Source organism: Periophthalmus magnuspinnatus, chromosome 15 (genome assembly GCF_009829125.3).
Source record: "Periophthalmus magnuspinnatus isolate fPerMag1 chromosome 15, fPerMag1.2.pri, whole genome shotgun sequence".
NCBI lineage: Eukaryota > Metazoa > Chordata > Actinopteri > Gobiiformes > Gobiidae > Periophthalmus > Periophthalmus magnuspinnatus.
The window spans coordinates 15836795-15857281 of record NC_047140.1 but is presented as its reverse complement, the minus strand read 5'-3'; the positions used below and the strand labels follow the sequence as shown (position 1 = coordinate 15857281).

Sequence of the window (20487 nt, the reverse complement as noted above, 5' to 3'; positions counted from 1 at the left end):
CAGTTAAAAAAAAAAAAAAGGTATTACAATCCCAACTGATTTGAACATGTCCACCTTATAATCAGGGACACAGACAAGTCATGTTTATGAAATTTAAAATCAAAATCTTACTTTCTTTAGGTAACCAATGAAGACAGTAAAGCGCTGCATAGATTTAAGCCAAATTTGACAACCGTAAATCACCAAATATGATGAATAAAGTAAGAAAACAAACACTTGGGATAATCTTCCATTCAGTTTATTAATTAGAAACACACAAACAATTTAAAAACAAACTTTAAAAACGCCAGCACTCATTTTGACCCCTCCCACACCTCATCTCAACCAATCACACGGCGAGTTTACATCCAGGAAATTCAAAATTAAAACAAAAACACCAAAAATTCTATAAGTCCAATGTTTTTCTCCTACATCACACGGTTAACAGTGCATGGCCTGTGTAGCCTGATATGTGAATGTTGCTATTGTCTATTCTCAACACTGCAGGACAATTTGTATTATGTTATACGTTTTTTAGCTACAATTTTAACATCTTTGCTGGTTTTTCTTTGGGTTATCGACCAAAAAGGAGAGACAAAAGACAAAAATACATTGACATAGATAACAACATGGGTTTGGTAAAATGATGGGAAACTTGGAGAAGCTTACATAGGTGGATTTTGAATTTTGAATAAGAAATAAAACACAGCTTGACTGACAAAAAACAGGGAAAAAAAATGTATAAAAATTGACATAAAAACAGATGTGGCTGTTTAAAATAATACAGATGTTTGGTAGCACCTGAGATAAGCTCATTTTAACAGCATCAACTCAATATTTTTATGACAAGTCTTAAAGGTTCAGTATGCAACTTCCTGGAAGTGGCACATCACCTGCATGACTACATGGAAACTGAAAATTAAAACCATACTTTGGAACATTCTCCATGGAGATAGAAGTGTTATATGCCATACTGTGGAAGATTATAGCCAAAGGAACAACATTTCTGTGGAAGAAAGCGCCAGAGGACCCTCCTGCGGGCTACGGAAGAGTCAGGTTTGTGGAGATACAAGCCCGCTCACAGTAAGGTACATGTTTTTCTATTTTTTTTTAAGGGAATAAATGCATCCAAAATGAGAAAAAACAAAACAAAAACGGCATTTAGTCTACAAATAACATTCCCTCCCGTAGACATTTTTGTAGAAATTGAGAAATACTAACAAGTTAAATAGTTCAAGATAATTGATTAAAAATTGGTTGTTTTTTTCGATAATTAACTCGTCATTATCAGACGAGTCAATGCAGCCCTGAATGAGAACTTAAACAGTCTTGTACAACAGTCTCTCTTCCCTTTGCTGTTCTAGTAGTTTATTGCTTTGAGATCCGCGTACATTCACGTAGGATGAATTGGTCTTAATTTTCCAGTCCATTTCTCCAGTCCAGCTGTTGCAGTGTGGAGGTTTCATTTTTATTCATATAGTTGGACCAGGATTGTCTCAAATGACTAGTTAAGTTTCCAATTTGCAGAATATCTTACATTTTCAACTGTTTCATTCAAATCCACTAATAATTGTATAGCTGCGCATGTGTTTTTTTGCAGTTTTTTTTGTTTTTGTGTCTAATGGGGTAATAAAAGGCAGTAGAGGAGCAACAGACTGTTCAAATTCACCTGACTACATAGCTGTTGTGTCCTTAAGCAAGACACTTCACCTGCCATTCCAGTCATAGTACAAAGTGGCTGGTAAGGTGAGGTAGGGCATCTAAAAACTATGAAATCTAATATAACTTAATTTGTTGAACTATATCACTATGCTGATTCTGAAAGATACATTTACTCTCGTTTTATTATTATTATTTTTTAGTTAATTATCAGTAAGATACAATCACGTTAAGATGTAAACAAGGAAAAGGGCCAACACAAGCTTTTGGGAGGTTTTCAGGTCTATTTTTGTATGGAAATTAATGTTTTTTAACCAATAAATGTCATAATACTAAGCAAAAACAACCAAATAGTGCTGGTATGCATCATATTTAGCATAGCTTATACTGTTAGCCCCTCCATGTACATTACAGCTTACAGGAAAAAACTTCAGTCAAATACAGACAATTAAAGTATTGACAATCTTCCCGGGATTTATTGTTCTAAAATTTGAAAAAAAAAAAAAAAACCCAAAAAAACAGCTGTTACAAAAGGTAGATGATGTTTATTTCCAGCAGCTAATGAAATTAAATGAATAAACACAGCAATGGGAGTACCCTGAGATGTCGGTAGCTAGTCTAAAAATGCAACTGAAAATTTTAAAAAGAAACATTTAAAGACGGGGTATTAGAGTTGTATGGGGTATTAACTGCTGACAGACAGTATATATATGTTTAGATCGCCATGTTACCTTTTATTGTTTTGAAAAAAATATAACGCGTTTAATAACTCTCGCTTCCCTTTGCTCTCTGTGCAAGTCACTCCCCTTTAGAGCGATATCTCAAAACAATCAGCACACTTCTCAAAAAAGAAACTACTGCACATGGTTTGTTAAATAGTTGTGTACAGTTTTGTGTCGTGGTTTTGTACATTATGGAGTGGTGCGGATGACGTAGGCCCAGCATTGCACACAATCTTACAGCCAACTCTAAGAAGGGTTCAAATAGGGCCCAGAACAGATTGCTAAATTACTCAAACATGCATGGATGACATTTAAAACCTCTTCAGGCATGTATTTGATGAGGGAATGACATAACACAGTAAAAAGCTTAAAAAAAAGATTCAGCATAATACCCCTTCTTTAATTAATATTTGGAAAATTATTTTAAAATTGCTCCTCAAAGTATCCCAACATTTTACCAGCTCATAGAATTCAACATACATCCTGCTAGCTTTAACTTTAAAACCATAAATATAAGGCAATGTCCTTCACAAATGCATACGCTTGAAAAAAATATTGGGTACTTTTTGCCATTCAAATGTCCATTACAATTCTCCATCTGTCTTCATTAATTGACATTTTTTTCTATTTAAAAAACTAATTCAAAAAGCAGCAATATTTGAGTGATTGGATTTTAACGCTATGTACTCATGAAGGGACAAGTTGTTTTGCCCTGTTTGCTAGTTACTCTATTGTGAAGTGGAGTGGCTAGCTACCGTTAGCACAAACTAGCTCTGTGATTTGAAATACATAGGTTTTTGTACCCCCATTGAGTCCTATAGGAGCCTGCCTTACATGCACAATCTAATGCAGGTTCGGTCAGATTTAAAGGGGTGTCGTTAAGGGGTAAGAGAGGGGAACAAAGGGTGCTGTGGGTGCCCCCCTAGTGTCCCTGTACTGTCCCGGTATATTGTGGATTCAGGTGCACCTCACAGTTTGGCTGCCATGAAGTTGATGTGAGGTTTTGCCAAAGGGAACAAAGGCAGGCTCCTCTTGAATTCAGTCATGTCTTGCACCAGAATGGGCTGAGAATGAGAACAAAAAGTTACACAGTTAAACTTTTTCAAGCCTTCTATAAGATTAAAAGGCACTGTACCTAATTTTTACTGTCTTAACAATTCTGTGTGCACTGTAATTATTTCCCTTGATTAGTTTATAAGCTCTGAGACCAGTGCGGAGTTTGGCCGTGACAGAAAAGCTAACAACAAACAGCATTGTAATGCTCGCGTCCTGATAATCTGACAGTAAAAGGCTTTCCAATAAGATGCAGAGAGCACGCAGTGGACTTGTTTTGACCTCAAGAGCTGCTCATACAAAACTAAATTTACTCATTTATAACCATAAAGTCAGATAACCCAGCTTTAAGACAACAAATAATACAATTACTGTTGAACAATTTTCTAAAGGTTCAATTTATTCTTTAGCTTTAATTCTGAAAAATTAAAGTTAAAGAACAAAAAAGTAAGTGCCTCAGGGGTAAACAATCAGTGGCTACATTCGCATGGGGACATTTAAATAATCTTATAACTGCATATTTATTTACTCATATTGATTACTCACATCAGATTTTGCAGTTTACATGTCATTTAAAGTGCGTATGACTGGTTTGGATGATTCTCTAATTTTGATTTATTTAGGTGAGAAAATACCTTGTGTAAATATAAACACCAAATATTTACACCAAACAAGATGCAATTTATGAAGAAAAGTTGAAAAACAGAAAGAAAAAAAAATTTACAGGAAGTAGAGACTTCTATTTTAGAGACTTCTAAAAACAAAAATTATTCTGATACGTTAAACTTTATAACAACAAAATAAAGGTGTTTTTATTTCTTAGTAATTTCTGTGAACATTAGAGGAATTTGGTCCCATGTCATGATTTCCAACCAAGAAGTAAAATGTTAAACCTAAAAATGGCCAAACTGGGAAAAGAATTATACTTTTTTTAAACACTTTAAATGGTCCAAAAAGGTCCAAATAATAGTCAGACAAAAATCTGATTTTGATGTGCATGCAACACTGGAACATAGTGTAGTAAAGATCTGAATAAAGATTTTAAGTTTGACTTATCAGAGTGCCTCAGATCTACTTCTAGTTTTGTTCTGTATCTTGTATTTGAGTGAATACTGAGTCTTACCTGAGGCAGAGAAGGGGCAGGAGACAGGTTGACATCATTTTGTGAAGGGAATTCACCCACGATTGGACCTGGGCATTAAAAATAACACAAGGGTCATCACTTAAAGTATTGTTAGCCCTATGGAGTATTGTATTAGTGTTACTGACATGTGTCCATCTCTCTGGACAAGACGTGCACTGAAACCTTGTGTCTTTTTGGAGCCTCTACTCTCAGTCTGTCCTGCAGACAAACAAAACTCAGATTACACAACAAGGATAATGCAAGAAATCTTTGAAACATTTCAGAAATTAGTATGTAAATCAATCCGTTTTATATATAATAGCATGTGTTATATTTTGTGACTAGGGATGCCAATATGGAGGATTTCAGCAGTCTAGTTTTGATGAGTCCACTAGTGAATCATTCAGATTTTTACCAAATAAAAGCTGAACTGAAGCCTTCTAGATTTGGAGAATGATTACAAATAAAGTGTAATTAAAAAAAAAAAAATCAAAATCAGAAATAGTTTATTCTTTTTTTAAAATAATGAACTAATTTTTTTATATAACGTCTTTGGGCATGAATCTTACAGTCTGTATTGGTGATTTTTATATTGCAGAATGTGATGATGTCAAACTCTCAGATAGGGACAAGAGACAATTTTCCTTATTGATTACATTTTACGCTGCCATGAAATTTCCAAAAGGTAAATTCACAAAACGCTGAACCTGACTAGACGCAAGAACTCACTATTACGGCACCAGTCTTCACTTTAGCAATATTCTATTTAACTGCCTGCCCCACATCTGTATTAAATAATATTGTCCTATAGAATGTTGAGATGATACCTGGAAATTGCTGGATAATATTTGATAATAATAATAATAATAATAATAACAGCTAAAATTAAAGACAGTAAAATTATATGATTACCATTTTCTAATTCATAGTTGCAGTCCTATTTGTAGCAGTTATATTTTCATTGTAAGGTAGGGTCAGTATTAACAAGTCCAAAAATATAAAAACGACACTCTCATCTCCTCTGCAGTGTCCTTGTGTTATCGATCCATGAGATGTATTTTGTCTGGGGCTGTTTCTTCCCTGTGGCTCAGAAAGTGTTTCGTTTATGTGCGAGTAAGTGTTGGCCTATATTCGTTGTGGAGCAGACTGGAGGCCATTAAAAAACTGCTCTGTGCTGCTGTCTGTGTCAGGAAGATGGGGAAAGAAAGAACAGAGAAAACACTAGGGTAGGCATAAAAGAGAGAAGGGGAAGAAAGAGGGAGAGAGAAACGAGGAGAGAGAGAGATAGGGGGCATAGATGGAGGGGGGGAGGAAGTTAGATGGAGAGAAAGGAGAAAGTGACATACAGCACAAGGGGGAATGAGAAAAGAGGTGGGCAGAGAGAAGGTGAAGAAAAGCAAAAGTAAGAAAATGGGAAAGAAGAAAAAAGTGAGGGGAGATGGATGAGGATAGAGGGAGGAAACAAGAGTGGAGACAAAGAAAGATGGAGAGAGACAGAGGGGAAAGAAGGCTCTGGGCACAACACAAGTCAATATATTGTAGTTTGGGAGCAGAGCGGACAAAATCTACAGAAAGTAGATTACATTTTAAGTAGTTTTACATTTTAAAAAAGTATTTTACAGATCTAATGATTTGTATAGTTGCTGGCCTAAAAAAATAAAAACAACTACCGGTAACTACATTGTAACAGACTTAACCATGTATCATGTTTTCCTGAAAAGAGACACTCTGATTCCTCCTTTTAAATATGAATTATTTATTAAACTAATAATATCTTGTACCCATATGAACCCATACACCTCACAGATGCTGAACTTACTCTGTAAAAGTTCATAATGTGCTCTTTCGTCAGTGTCTTCAGGTAGGCCACTTCAATGTTATCTGTAATAAAAACAATTACAACAGGTTACAAATGACAATATTATTTAAATTGTTAATCACTACTGCAAAATGACAAATTTTTCATCATTCTGAAAACCATGAAAACACAATATGGCTTTAAAAAGTCCTCTAAATGTTGCATATTCAATTGTTAATTGCTCCTTCTAAATTTGTCCACAATTTTCAAACCCATGCATAACTTCTTGTCAGCCCCCACCTCTGTCAAAGTTGTACTGCTGTGAGATGATCTCTCCCCAGTACTTGGCACACTCGGCGGACAGTTTCTTGGGCTTGTCCAGTCTGCGGATGGCTAAGGCCTGGATGTGCTTCTGGAAGGCCTCCTCACTCATCTCCTCCACTGCCTTCTCCATGGTGCACAGGAACGCCTCCACACGGCTCTCCAGGTAGTGAGGTGCCTTCTCTGATTGGATAATGAACCTCAGGCCCTGTACACCATTGGCTCGTCTGGGACCGCTGAACACGATGTAACCTGGAGGAGCAAGGGAGAAGTATGTTAAATATGATATTATCATGTTTTTCTCCTTATTTGGTTTAGTGGGATAGTACCTGTGGTAAATATTTATCATAGCTTTACATCAGTCAAATAGCAGTTTATGAAGAAAAATTGAAGAAAAAAAAAGGTGGGCCATCAGTAGACAAAATTCTATCCAGAATGCTGGGACACTGTACACACAAGGATCACCATTTTGTGATAGTTTAAACCATGATCTCCAAACACATTTTATCTTTGAAGCAGAGAACCACAGTTGGTGGTCATTATAGTGAGTCATTGAATGGACATAGCTAACGCGCTAGCTGCCACATTTCAAATAGGAAGTGAGCGTGGGCACGAAGTGGATCCTTTGAGCTCTGGTTTCTATTGACCTTTTATTGAAAAATAAAATCTCTGTAAGCACTGCTGTGAGTCTTGTCATTTTGTCCTTAAAATTTTCGTATTAACCTGCTATACACAAACTTGTTTTTGTTTCACTATTTTGTCCCTAAACCAAGATATGAACATCATCATAATAATATTAAGAGTCCAATCTGGTGTCTGCTTTCCCCGAGGTTGCTCCTGCTAGTGTTAGCAACAGGTTGATTGACAGCCTCGTTGCTAAGCACCTGCCCCTTTAAACCAGCGGCGAGCAGCAGTGGGCGTGTATCTTCAACCACCTTTCACTTGATTGGCTCTTTGGTTTTGCACCCAGATTTCCAAATGTGGTCCCTGGTTGCAGATTAGCCACTATAACTGCTATAAATTTGCAGTAAAAAATAGAAATTAGTAAGTAAGTAAAATAGTAGTATAATAATTCTAGCCAATTCTTCATTTAACAACTATTTTAAAACTGCTGCCAATTCTACTCTATTCTTTATAGACATTTGTTTGCATTTTACTTGTATTTACCGAGTTGCTCTTTGGTTCTCAGTGTGTTGAAGCAGGGCTCAGAGATGATCTGACAGAAGAGCTCCAGCAGCATGTTATCGTGGGTGGTCTGCACGTCTGTCTGATAGTAGATCTCTATGCCACAGTTATTATGCACCTCGTTCCTCTGCTGATACACGTACCACCCACCTGGAAGACACAACACAGCACAGAGAGTTAAAGAAAGCAACAATCTTCATCATGATTACTGTCATCTCAATGCTTATGTACCATGGGGCGGTGTTATTGAATTCAATTATGTTTTGCTTTTCACCCAGACACTAGCCATGTTTACATGCATATCAAAAATCTGCTCATTATCTGACATTGGGAGTTATCAGATTACTGAAATGTCCTGTAAACAGTTGATGTGAGTAATCTAATTTTTTTTTCTTATTGTCCTCACCTGTGCAAAAAAGGGTATACTGATGTAGCTAAAACAAAAATAAATAGTATTATTGAAAATTATAAAATGCATTGTATTTTGTCTTCCAAAGAGTTTCTTCTGGTTAATTGGTATCAATGTACAGTTGTTGACTTGGTAATGCAATCTTTTCCAATAGATAAAACCTTTTGCAACTTTTATTTAACCATGAACAAAATGAAAAAAATAAATAAATAAAAAAAATAAATAATAATAACTGCAGACTAGCAGTAGCCAAAAAAGAGAAGTGCTGTATTTAATTGTAAATCAATAATGTTCAGGCTACATGTTTGTTTGTATTGTTATGTTAGGAAAAAAATATGTTTCAATACAGTCACGATGGGTTTACTGTCTAAATATAAACATGTAGCTCTTACCATCTGGGACCTGCACCTCCCTGTAGCGGATGAGCTGACTCGGGAGCAGAGGTTTGGTGTGAGCGTGTTCGATCAGAGTGTCCTCCACCATCTGCATCATTCCCAGAGCAGACTGTAGGGGGAGACAGAGAGTCAGAGGGGGCAGGAGACAAAAACAAGGCAATGCTTCCAGCGATAAATATAGGTATATCGTCAGGGATGAGGGATGTCAGGATTAAAGAAACTGTTCCATGTATTTGTGTATAAGTGTATAAGCAGCACTTGGGGTCTAACTTTCAGAGGCCAATATGTTCTATGTCAGCCAATAAAATGCTTTACAATTCAATGCAGGAAATCTGAAAGTGCGCTGTTAGCTTTAGTGTGACAACAAAACTCTAGTCTGGCAGAAGAGTGCTTATAAACTCATTGCGGTGATTTATTAGGATGCTAGGAATGTTAAATGAGCACTAACTTTGGACCACTGCAAAACGTTTAAAATGAATTAGAGTGGTGAATCTCCTCATTTTCAAAAGGGCGTGACTGAAAGGTGGATTAGCCAATCTGTATAGGAAAAATAAAGGAGAAAAATTGCAGATTTCTACAGAATCAATGAGTCAAACACTAAACTGTTGTTAATCTGAGGTGATACATTTGATTTTATTTGTAAATCATAGGTGACAATTGAGCTTCTTTTCACATCTTATTTATTTGGGGGAAAAAGTTGCAATCATTGATTCACTGATACCACAGGGGATTTACTCTGTTTAAGATGCATTATCTCAGAATGAAGAGTCTGAAGTGGACTGTCATTGCCAATATAATTTTCATATGATTTCAGAGTTAAACCAAAGAATTTTGTGTTAAATAAGCTAACCTCCTTTAAGATGTTTCCATGTATGAGTGCTTCGATGTGTAGCCGAGAGAGGAGCTGAGGAATGAACGCTTTCAGTCGAGGAAGAGTTACATCTGGAAGAGAAATACAAAAGCAATTATAACACAATGTACACAGGATTGAACAATGGGAAATAGTCAAATATTTACATTCCCAAGTATTAATATTTGAGTAAAATATAAACCGCTAAAATAATACAAGAATCCCATGTATTTCAGAACATCTTTGAATAATGAACTGCTATTTGAGTTTATTGCAATTAAAGTTGCAGTCCTCATGGATATTTGTTATCTCCATCAATACATATATACTAGGGCTGTAGTTTACTAACCAAATTCTTGGTTGACTAAAGACCTATGAAAGTCCTGCTGATCAATTATTCGACTAAAAAGGGGACGTGACAAAAGCCTTCAAAGCCATTACATATCTCTGTATCTGACCCAAACTGCACTCACAGGACTACACCTGTATGGGAGTTTGTGCAAAAACACTATTTATATGAACACATCGTTTCCTAGCACTTTTTAGCATAAAGACATCATGGTTTAATCTGACTTTTTTCCATATAAATACCAAAAATCTTCATCTAACTCACTAACTCTCTGCTGTTGTCCCATATAAATCCTTATCATCTAAATAAAATGAAATTATTATTTTTTTAAATCGATAAATGCACATTTTTGTCGACTGAGAAACGTCATCCGACTAATTGACTAAACAACAAAAGACCTACAGCCCAATACACCCAAGCAAAGTAGTTCCCAACCTTTTCCCAACCCTCGTGAATCAGGCCATCAGTTTAAAACTCTCTTGCTCTTCTTAAATTATTCCTTATTTTGGATCCCCATTAATTTTTACCACAGCTCTAACTTTTCTTCACAAGGTCCACAAATGCGTCACATGATCAAAATTATTAAGCATTTAATTCAGACAATTTAACAGCCGTTCTGGTGCTTATGTTCAAGTTCAACATTTAATCATCACAAATTATAACTACCAACTAGACTCTGACCCCTTCTGTAAGCTCCATTTCATAAACAATTACAGACCGTCAAGGGCGTCTCTGAGTTCGTCTTTGGTCCAGGCCACCTCGGTCATGAGCAGACGAAGGTAGTACATGGCGTGCTGATGAGGCTGCTCTGCCCGGAAGTTATTCAGAGACCTCATGTACTGCAGGACAAAAAAACAAGGTAGAGAGTTTTAAAAAGCATATGCTCTGCAAAGAGACAGCCAAGAAGAGTTAAAAAGGCTTTTTAGGTCTAGTTGGAATTATAAGGTTCAGTCTATAAATATTTTTTCCTTAATTCCTTCTACCACTTGAATACACATTTGATGAGAAGAGTAAAGTAACAATCAAAAGTAACACCTCAATTAGGCATGTAGTTAGCTGAGAACCTTGTAGAAACAACTGCCTGGGACAATGACAGACACTCGTATCTCTGTCAAGTTGCAACATCAGTGTGAGAGAAAGGACAATGTGTTCAGGGCAAACAGTTCCAAATGAACCATGTTTGTTACTCATGAATCAAAATCTGGAACGGTTTGCTAGAGTTCAAACAACAACACAATCATTTATTTCCCCCATATTGTGATTACTTGTTCAATGTCTAAAAATGCTACCCAACAGATAAATCTTCGGTTCATTATTTACAAATAAATAGAAAGCATGTGTGTCAAGAATTTCCTAACTTGGTAGCTGTCCTCATATCCCTAAACATAAAACTTTTTGAGGACAGAGAGGTCAAAAGTCAGGGCTCACCGCTTCTTTGATGATGTCAAAACGTCTCTCGTCAATCTCGAATGTGGCCATTTTCTCAATAATCTTCTTCAGGAGGATGTGCTGTTTGTCATTGTAACCTTTTACTGACAGCTGCAGAGAAAGTGTGAGGGATAAAGAGGCAGAGACAGACAGAGAGAGATGGAGAGGGACAGAGAGCCACAAAGAGAGAGAGAAAGTGAGAGGAGGAGAGAGAGTGAGGGGGCATTAGGGACAAGAAGAAAAACATGAGTGATGAATTTACTGTCTAAATAATATTTGGTTCACATGCATCAGCAATGACTTGAATTTGTATTGAGGTCAACGGTCCTGCGCACATCTAAAATTCCTATTCAATTTGTCTAGAGAAAAATAGATTCAAGTGTTAGAAAGCTTGCTGCTGGTAACCATCACCACAGTCATATCGCCATATTGCCCAGCCCAAGCACATATTCTCTTACATGGTCAGCAATATGAATTCAATTCTCATGATTCGTCATTTCACAAACTACTGAGAATCCAGCTGGCCCGGGTGCTGCTGTAGCAGTTACCCAGGCCATAAGTGGTTCAGACCAATCACAGGGCAGTATTGTGGTTTGGGCGCAGCAAAAGGTGAAGTGCCAAAATGTTAACGTGGACGGACATACTGTTTTACTGGAAATATAGACCATGCAGAGGGAAGCGCTTTGTGTTTCTTGCTTTTTCACAACTGGATTTAACAAAATCTAAACTAAATTAAAGATTACTCAGCTTGTTCCGCTGTTGGGGCGCTTCAAATCAGCATCAAATATATGTCAAGATATTCTTCCTTTTCCCGATCACTTTCAGCAAGAGGCATTCCAGACTGAAATGAGTTCTACACATTGGAGTACTGCGCATATTAATCTGTTTTGTTAGCAAGGCAACCTCTTCTCTGGATTGGATTAAATACCTCTTATCTCTTTATCAGTGCATTCTTGGTCTTCCAATCAAAAGTTGCTGAACAGTTCTAAACTTTCTTTGAAAACAAAAAAACTATACTTTGCTGTGTCACCTAAACTTTGACCATTTCCTGATTCAGCTCTGGTGCAGAGCCTCCTCCCCCTCTCCCTCTCATTTTCACTGACACCTGTTCAGACGAATTCCCAAAAACATCATTAACCTTGAAAAACCTGCAGCCTGAGAAGCTCTGGCTGTAATCTATTATAAACAGGATCATTACTGCGACTGTGTGTATCCAGGAGTGAAGAATCAATGTTGTGACTTGAATTTAAGAGGCATTTCTAGACTCAGTGACAAATGAAAGACACTAGTGAACTGTTACAGAAGCAGTGTATTCTCATTATTCTTTATCGCTCCCAGTTCACATAGCATTACAGAACATTATAAACTAGATGGAGCTGTTTGTCATGTTTTGTCACAAAGGTACTTTGTTAACCTAAACAACAGTAATCTGGGTAAAGTTGTATCGAAAGTATCGAAAATCAGATCCTAAACGAAACTAAAACTAGTATTGAAAGTAGACATGGACAATCTATGGCCCGGGGGCCACACACGGCCCTTTGGGCTTGTTAATCCGGCCCGCTGAACGTGACCAAATTATATTAAAATAGGTAAGGGTAAACCTTGTTCAATTTACATTTCCCCTGCAGTGCCAACGTTTCGCCAAAATATGGCGCACGTCAGCTACAACAACCTTGTTCGCGTGAATTATTCTCTTATCAGCCCTTCTGCAAAAATGAGCTCATCAAAGAAAGGAAAAGTTGATAGAGAGCGCCGATTGTTTGATACAGAGTGGACAACAAAATATTTTTTCACTGAAGTCCAATCAAAGGCTGTATGCCTAATATGCCAAGAAACTGTTGCGGTTTTCAAAGAGTACAATATCAGCCGTCACTTTGCTATGAAGTATGCCAACTACGCTAGCAAGCAGTCAACGCAGGAACGGGTGGCTCTGGCTCAGAGGTTGGCAGCCAATTTACAGACTCAGGAACAGTTTTTTCACCGGCAAACAGCGATTCAAAAGTCAAATACCAAGGCAAGTGTTTTGCTGGCATTCAAATAGGCAAAAACTAGCAAGCCTTTCTCCGAAGGTGAGTTTTTAAAAGAATGCATGGTAGAGACCGCAGGTATCTTGTGCTTGGACAGCCAAGGCAAGTTCGAAAAAACGAGTTACGCAGAACTGACTCACTGTATGGAATTAATTGATGAAGATATAGCCAAATCTCTAATATAATGTAATGAGTGTGTGCGTGTATGTATATATGTATATGTGTATATATATATATATATATATATATATATATATATATATATATATATATATATATGCCCGGCCCCTCTGTCAAATTTTCAAACTCATTGTGGCCCGTGTGTCAAAGAGTTTGCCCACCCCTGAACTAGACACTCATTTGAGCAGGTATCGGAAAGTCACATTCACAGGAGAGAAATTAACGATCTTGAGCAGTATCAGAAGTATAAAACCACATAGACTAGTATACACTCATGGACCAGCACGAAAGCTACCTGGATGAGTGAGGAATTACAGATATAAGACTGCATGGTAATATAAAAGAAAGTACTATGATTTAATCTTGAAAATCATTCTGTTGATTATTATCGTGGTATTGGAATCAATTTATTAGTTATAATTCAAGTATTGCTTGATTGTTAATGCAATGTAAGCAACATCAAAATCACAGCAAAAAGCAGAAATTCAAAAGTTAGAAATGTTAGAAGCAAATCCACTCTTCCCTTTCTCCTCTCATCTTTGTTATGATTTTTACTTACGAGAATGGCATTCATCCCTGAGGCTACTCCATAGTACAGCCCTGCCAGCCGGGCTGCATAAGTATACTCTTTTAAATCATCCTTCAGTAATCTGAGCAACAAGTACGTCATGTTGCAGTGAAGGGGGTCTGCGTAAAGGTAGCGACTGATGGAGGAAACAAAACACAAAACACGGACAAAATAATGATGAAAACTTAAAAAAGTTGATGGTTCGAACATTAAAAGAGTATGTATATGCAGCCTTGGGACCAGCAGTATCGCAATATGTTAGCGATGCCATCTCTTACATAGAGTTTCCTGTTTTAAAGGTCTAATTAGTCAAATTTAAGAGAAAGGAGAGGTAATTTTAAATTAATAATTGCAAGAAAGGATGGGCTATTATGTCTAGGTACTATTACATCAAAATGTTGAGGAAGAGGAGATAGAGGGACAAATGAAAAATGGAAAAAATACAAGAGAGAGCCAAGACTGAAACAAAACGGTGCAATTTGAAATTATTTTTTAACCAACTTAATTTAACAAACCCATAATTATCATTATTGGACACCCTTACTGTTGAAGAAAATCTTGAATAATCCAGTGGTCAATATATACACGTCTTGCATGTTACAACTTTTTTGGAGCAGTGTCTGTCACCAGCGTCCAGTCTCCATAGAGATTATATTACATTACATGGAATGTTCCACATTATGCCATTAAACTTTTATATTATCACTGACACAAGCGGATGACACCACCAGGCCAAGTTAGAGGTTAAATCTATTATATTAAAAGGTATATTCAATACTGTAATGACATCTTTCTATTAACTTAGGACTCCAAATTTCTACACTGAACATACAATAAAGACAAACATATGCCTTTTAAGTAAATAAGCCACTCAAACCTGTTTCAGTCCTGTGGCTCAGTCTTATGGAGAGAGTAAAGGGGATACTGGGCTCTGGGATGCAGTGGACAGAGGACCAGTGGTGATACTTACATACATCCCATAGACGGTATTTTGGAGGTCATAGTTGAGGCCGGCTAGCTCGGCTGCATATGCATACTCGTTGAGGGAGTCCTTGAGGAGCTCCAGGTATAAATAAGCCATGTTACAATGCAATGGATCCACATACGCAAAGGGGCTGCAGAGAGAGCACTGGTTCAGTGCAACAATTATACACATAACATGGTAAGACTTCAACATATCTTTGCCTATGTTGGGAAGGAGCAAATCAGTATCAGATATTTTAAAGAAATGATATGTAGCAAGCATAACAATCTCCACTGAAACTGGATTCCCAGTGCCTAAACCTGCAAACAGAGGACACATACAAGTTTTACTCATTCTCAGTATATCGACAAGCCATTGAGAATTCTCTCAGAAGCTGCACTAGCCCTGATTCATGATTGGCTGCAGGTGCTGGGGTTTAAGTAGTGGCGATTCAGATCAGAGATTTTATTGAAACTGTATTAAAACAGATTTCAGTATTGAAACTGTAAATCCAAAAGTGAGGCTCATTCTGCTTTCTGATTTCGGATAATCATCTTTAGAACCAAAACACCATTACCACATACCTGAAGAACTCAAAATTGAGACAGGCCTTTGGCAGGAAAAACTTGTCGTCTTGTTTGAACCAGACTTTGCTCATCGCCGTGTCCTGGAGGAAAACAAACAGTACATACAGTTGAATATGCAGTACAAAAGAGATGGGCAACATCACAAAATTAATTCAGATCTATTTAGATTTTGCACAATTTTTGTATTTAAGATAGCAGCAGTAAAATTCCATAAAATTGGATTGAGAATGTAGATCATATGCATTCATAATAATGCACTGGATTTATATAGCAAATTTCAAGACACTCAAAGCACTTTACTTTGCATTATTCATTCACTCCACACCACTGTGGTTGTAAGCTAAGCCAACCTTAAGTTGAGTTGATTTTGTAAAATTGCCAAATACAATAATTCTGTCTCTTACTTTAGTACATCATTGTTGTTCATCCTAATATTGCTGGTTTTCAGATGACATAACAATAAACACCAATACTATTCAATACAAAAGGGGTGGCAGTTAAAATGAATATTGTTAAAATGCTGTTTTTAGCAAGTTCCATGGTCTAGTCCAGGAGTTGGCAACCTTTAACACCCAAAGAACCATTTGGACCCCTTTTCCACGGAAAAGAAAACATTGGGAGCTGCAAATACTTTCTGACAGCTAAAATAAAGATAACACTGTATATCTCGCGTACACTATGTCACTAAACAATGAAATATTTATGCTTTTTTTTTTTTTTTTACCTGGTTAATGGGACTTCTGCTCCTGAAACTCTGGGAGAAAACCTCCAATAGCAGGTGGCATTGTTGCTGTGACACTGTAAACACACTTGCCTTGATTAGATTGGGGACGGAGGGTGCGTCCTTCTCCAGAGGGTAGATCTCAAAGTTTGTCGGGATGAACTCATTTCGCATGGGCAGTTTAAACTTTCCGTTCAGGTCTGCATTTGCCCATTTCTGAAACACAGACACAAAATGGAGTCAGATATGGCATTGACAATAATCAGTTCCTTGATTCACAGCATCACTTGAAATTAAGTTCTACACTTTGTACAATGTACATTAGTGCTATAGTAGAGTAAACTTACTCCTATACTTTTCAACTAGCTTCCCAAAACATACGTAAATGTATTAAAATAAATGTTTCTTTCCAGAGAGCTACAAAAAAAAAATAACAAATTTTAAAAATGCATACAAGAAGACGTAGTCAATGTTCTAAGTACAGAAACACCCTTATAGTCTAAAAAGACAGAATTTGACTCTATAGTTTCAGATCTCCTAAAACACATTTTCTCAACAAAAATGATTATCAATTTGAGCAATCTGTAAACTATCTTTGCTATTCATCTATTGTGACTATGGGTTTGGTGTTTTTCTCTCACCATGATGGTCTCATCTGAAATAGCTTCTTGTTTGTATTGCGTGCCATACCACTCTTCTGTTTTATCCGTCTGACCCTCGAACGACTTTGACACCACCGCCACTCTAGAAAACGAGAGGAAAAAAAAACAAAGACTAAGCTAGGGATATATTAATAATTATCACATACCAATCCATCAGTGTGATCTTTAAAAGAGAATATGAGAAATGTTTCTGCAACATTGCTCCTGAACGCTGATATCAACATCATAAACAATCAATGAAGTCCTTATATTTCAAATTGCTAGATGTGAAGAATATAATTATAATCAAAGATAATTTCAGTTGATTTTATATTTTTTTAAATGTGATTTTTGAATCCTAACCCAAACCCCAATCAATTAAACCATGTAACTAAAATAAATAACACATGGTTTTGTACGTATTTAGCAGCAGGCATGACATAGTGGCTGCAGCTAGACGTTACATAGTGCACCTTTAAAAATGACACTTCGAACACAAAAGATTTGCTAAAAAAATAAATAAATACTGTTAACAGCCATAATATTGAAAGAAAAGTTAAAACCTCATTTCACAGCTCGACAATCTTTCTGAATACAAAACCAGGCCTCCCTTTGAAGCTGGGAGAAAATAAAAACTACAAAAATTGTACCGCTCCAGAGACCAGCCCTGAAAACACCCGAAAATCAAAAGACGAGACGCACTTTGATCATAGCATAAAGCAACGCAATCTAATCCCACAGAGAAGACTGCTCCCGGCACTGCTTGTACAATCTACAATATCATTTATGCATTAGGGGTTTGGAAAAACGAAAAATTTTAATTCATTTTAGAGCTATCAATATTAACAATGTGCTAAAACATTTATGTGAAGAGTTTGAGGGATGGAGGTGTCATGTTTTCCCAAATGTTTCATTCTGTATCTCTTGTATTTGTATCCTAGGCAGAGGAAAATATTCATGGGTTAGAAGCTATGGAAACGGCCCTTCACTGTTATCTCTCTCTCTCCGTTTTTAAATAGGAAAGGTCTAAATGAAATCCTTCAAATCAGGAAGGAATTACACCAAAATTCTGAATAAATTGTTCTTTTAAGAGCAGGGTCATCAGGTCATCATTTTAAAGTAAATAATATTTATATACACTTAATTACATTATAACTAGTTTTAACAATCATTATACTGTTTCTCAAATATTATTTCAAGAGACCATTACACAATTGACCTGGGCTTAAATCGTAGCATTTTTAAAGCAGAAATTCAGCAAATTGATTAGGAAAAGTGAGTAGACGATACCATTAAAAAATAAATTAAAAACATGTAGACTGTTAGCAAAACACTGGATTGAGTACTGTCCTCTTGTATTGGGTTTGTATCACTGACCTGACGTGCTCTGGTCTGAGTTTGTCCAAAACCATCTCAATCAAGTCTGGTCTGAAATCCTCCAAAAGATACTCAGCAGCCAGGACTTCTTCAAGAGGGTAGTACTGAGGGAAAAGAAACACAAAGGTTACAAGAATTAGAGGACACATTAACACTGCCAGAATATAAAGTCCCAAACTTAAACAATACAGACTTTAAATCAAAACTACATCCTTTTACTGCCAAAGGATTTGCTGCAGACCACTCCTTTAAAAAGACCCAACGTAATCATTGACAATTAGAAATGGTTGAATCTCCATCTCTAAAATTCTATTAATTGCAAAGCCATTTACAGTGTAAAACATTGAAAAAAAAGTCTATACATTTCAAACTTTTTACACAAAGAAATAATGAATGCCTTTATTCATTCAACCTAAAGTAACAATTTTTTTAGAAGGTTCTAGGGCTGTAGTCAACTAAAGACCTGTCCTGCTGATCAATTAGTCAACTCGAAAAGGGGTGTGGCAAAAGCTCTCAAAATGATTACGCGTCGCTATGCATCTTGTTTGTTTTTTATTTGTATTTTTTCTGTATTTGAACAGGGCACCCATGAAAAGCAAGACTACCCCTGCACGGGAGTTCAACTATTCATGCAGAAATAGTACTAGAAAACAATGTATTTATATAAAGACAGATTAAACTTGTGAATCATGAGTTTAATCTGACTTTTTATATATAAATACCAAAAATTACCAAATCTTCATCTGACTCACCAACTTCTCCTTTCTGCTGTCATCTCATAAATATATATATATTAGAATCTAAATAAAATTATTAGCCCCAGAAGGCTCACATACACAACACACATACTGCAATTAAAGGCTAAATTAGCCAACTATGATTATAAGCAGGTTTCTTTGAGTCCAGCAATCAATTAACTTCACTAATTAAAAATTAACAATGTGTGATTCGTTGCCACATAATGAAAATGCTGATAAATATGCTTTATACTGTCCTTACAAAAGACTTTAATTTAGATTTTTTGTGTGGCTAAAAATACCTCCACTTATTTTAAACCCCAAACACAATAGACGACCTGAATAATGGTTTCAAAAGGGCAGCGGAGTGACGATGTTCAGACGTAAACCACTGCACTGTGCTGCCATGGAAACCACCTTTAAAAACAGGAAAAACTCACGTGTAACAGCCCGGCCACTTTAGACGTGTATCCCCGAGGACGCTCTTTGTCTTTGAACCTGAACGCAACTTTGTTCAGATCCTATAGAAAAAAAAAGTTAAAATTAGGGCTGCATAAAACATGGCAAAATGATTCTCTCAATGTTAAATGATGAAATATTGCAGGTATTGTAAGGAGTTTCCTGATAAAGCAACCTTACTTTTCAGGGGAGGGTCATGGTTAATCCTTTCCCTAGAATGTTCCACAGTATGGCATTACAAATTAATTTCCAAAAATATATATCTTGGAGAACCTTGTCTCCATGAAGTTTTTTTGTTTGAAAAATTACAAAAATAAATGTAAGAAATTTAAACACAAGATGTCAATCCTCAATATATGAAAAACTTTGCAAAGTATTGAAAGTACAAAAGCAGTGTAGAACATTTCTAACTATAAACTATATATTCTCTTGGCCCCATAATTGCAGAAATCTTGGAGAATGTCAAAACTAATTTACTTAATTCTGGTCTCACCTTACACTCCTCAAAAACCCACTCCTGTGGTCCCTCCGTCCTCAGCTTCTGAATGTACTGGAACATGTGGAAGATGATGTCCTCTACGTGCACTGCAAAGACACATCTTTATTAGAAAAAATAATGATAAAAATAATGTTAAGATTTTAATATTTCTGCCTTCATGGACTTACAAAGCCCCTCCTCAGTTAGGTCAACATTGATGATGAAAAACATGAAACCTCTGGCTCCTTCTTTCTGGCCCCCGACAAGTGTGTTCACCCAGCCTGGAGACACCACAGAACACAGTCAGTAATGTCAAATATTTTTACTCTTAATTGGTTTTATGTTGAACACCTCCTGGAACCAGATGATTTATAATTGACAAAAAGTAGGGATGGCATATCAGTTATAGACAATATCAGAGGATTTCCCCAGATAACGGTATCTGTCCAATATTTTTTGCTGATATTTTTAGATATT

The 20487-nt window shown here is 36.5% G+C and overlaps 1 protein-coding gene across 1 annotated transcript; it reads right to left on the bottom strand.

Annotated features, from left to right (window-relative positions):
• Positions 1-222: 222 nt before the first annotated feature.
• Positions 223-20307, bottom strand: LOC117382303 (insulin-degrading enzyme; the record flags this gene model as incomplete). The annotated part of the gene is made up of 18 exons (XM_055227485.1): positions 223-3424; positions 4537-4604; positions 4683-4755; positions 6356-6417; positions 6635-6907; positions 7823-7990; positions 8642-8753; positions 9495-9586; positions 10562-10682; positions 11272-11382; positions 14038-14182; positions 15595-15677; positions 16412-16534; positions 16960-17062; positions 18337-18440; positions 19514-19594; positions 20026-20117; positions 20199-20307. Coding segments are annotated over 18 exons (2016 nt in total), but the record flags the coding sequence as incomplete, so codon positions are not given.
• Between the last annotated feature and the right edge of the window lie 180 nt (positions 20308-20487).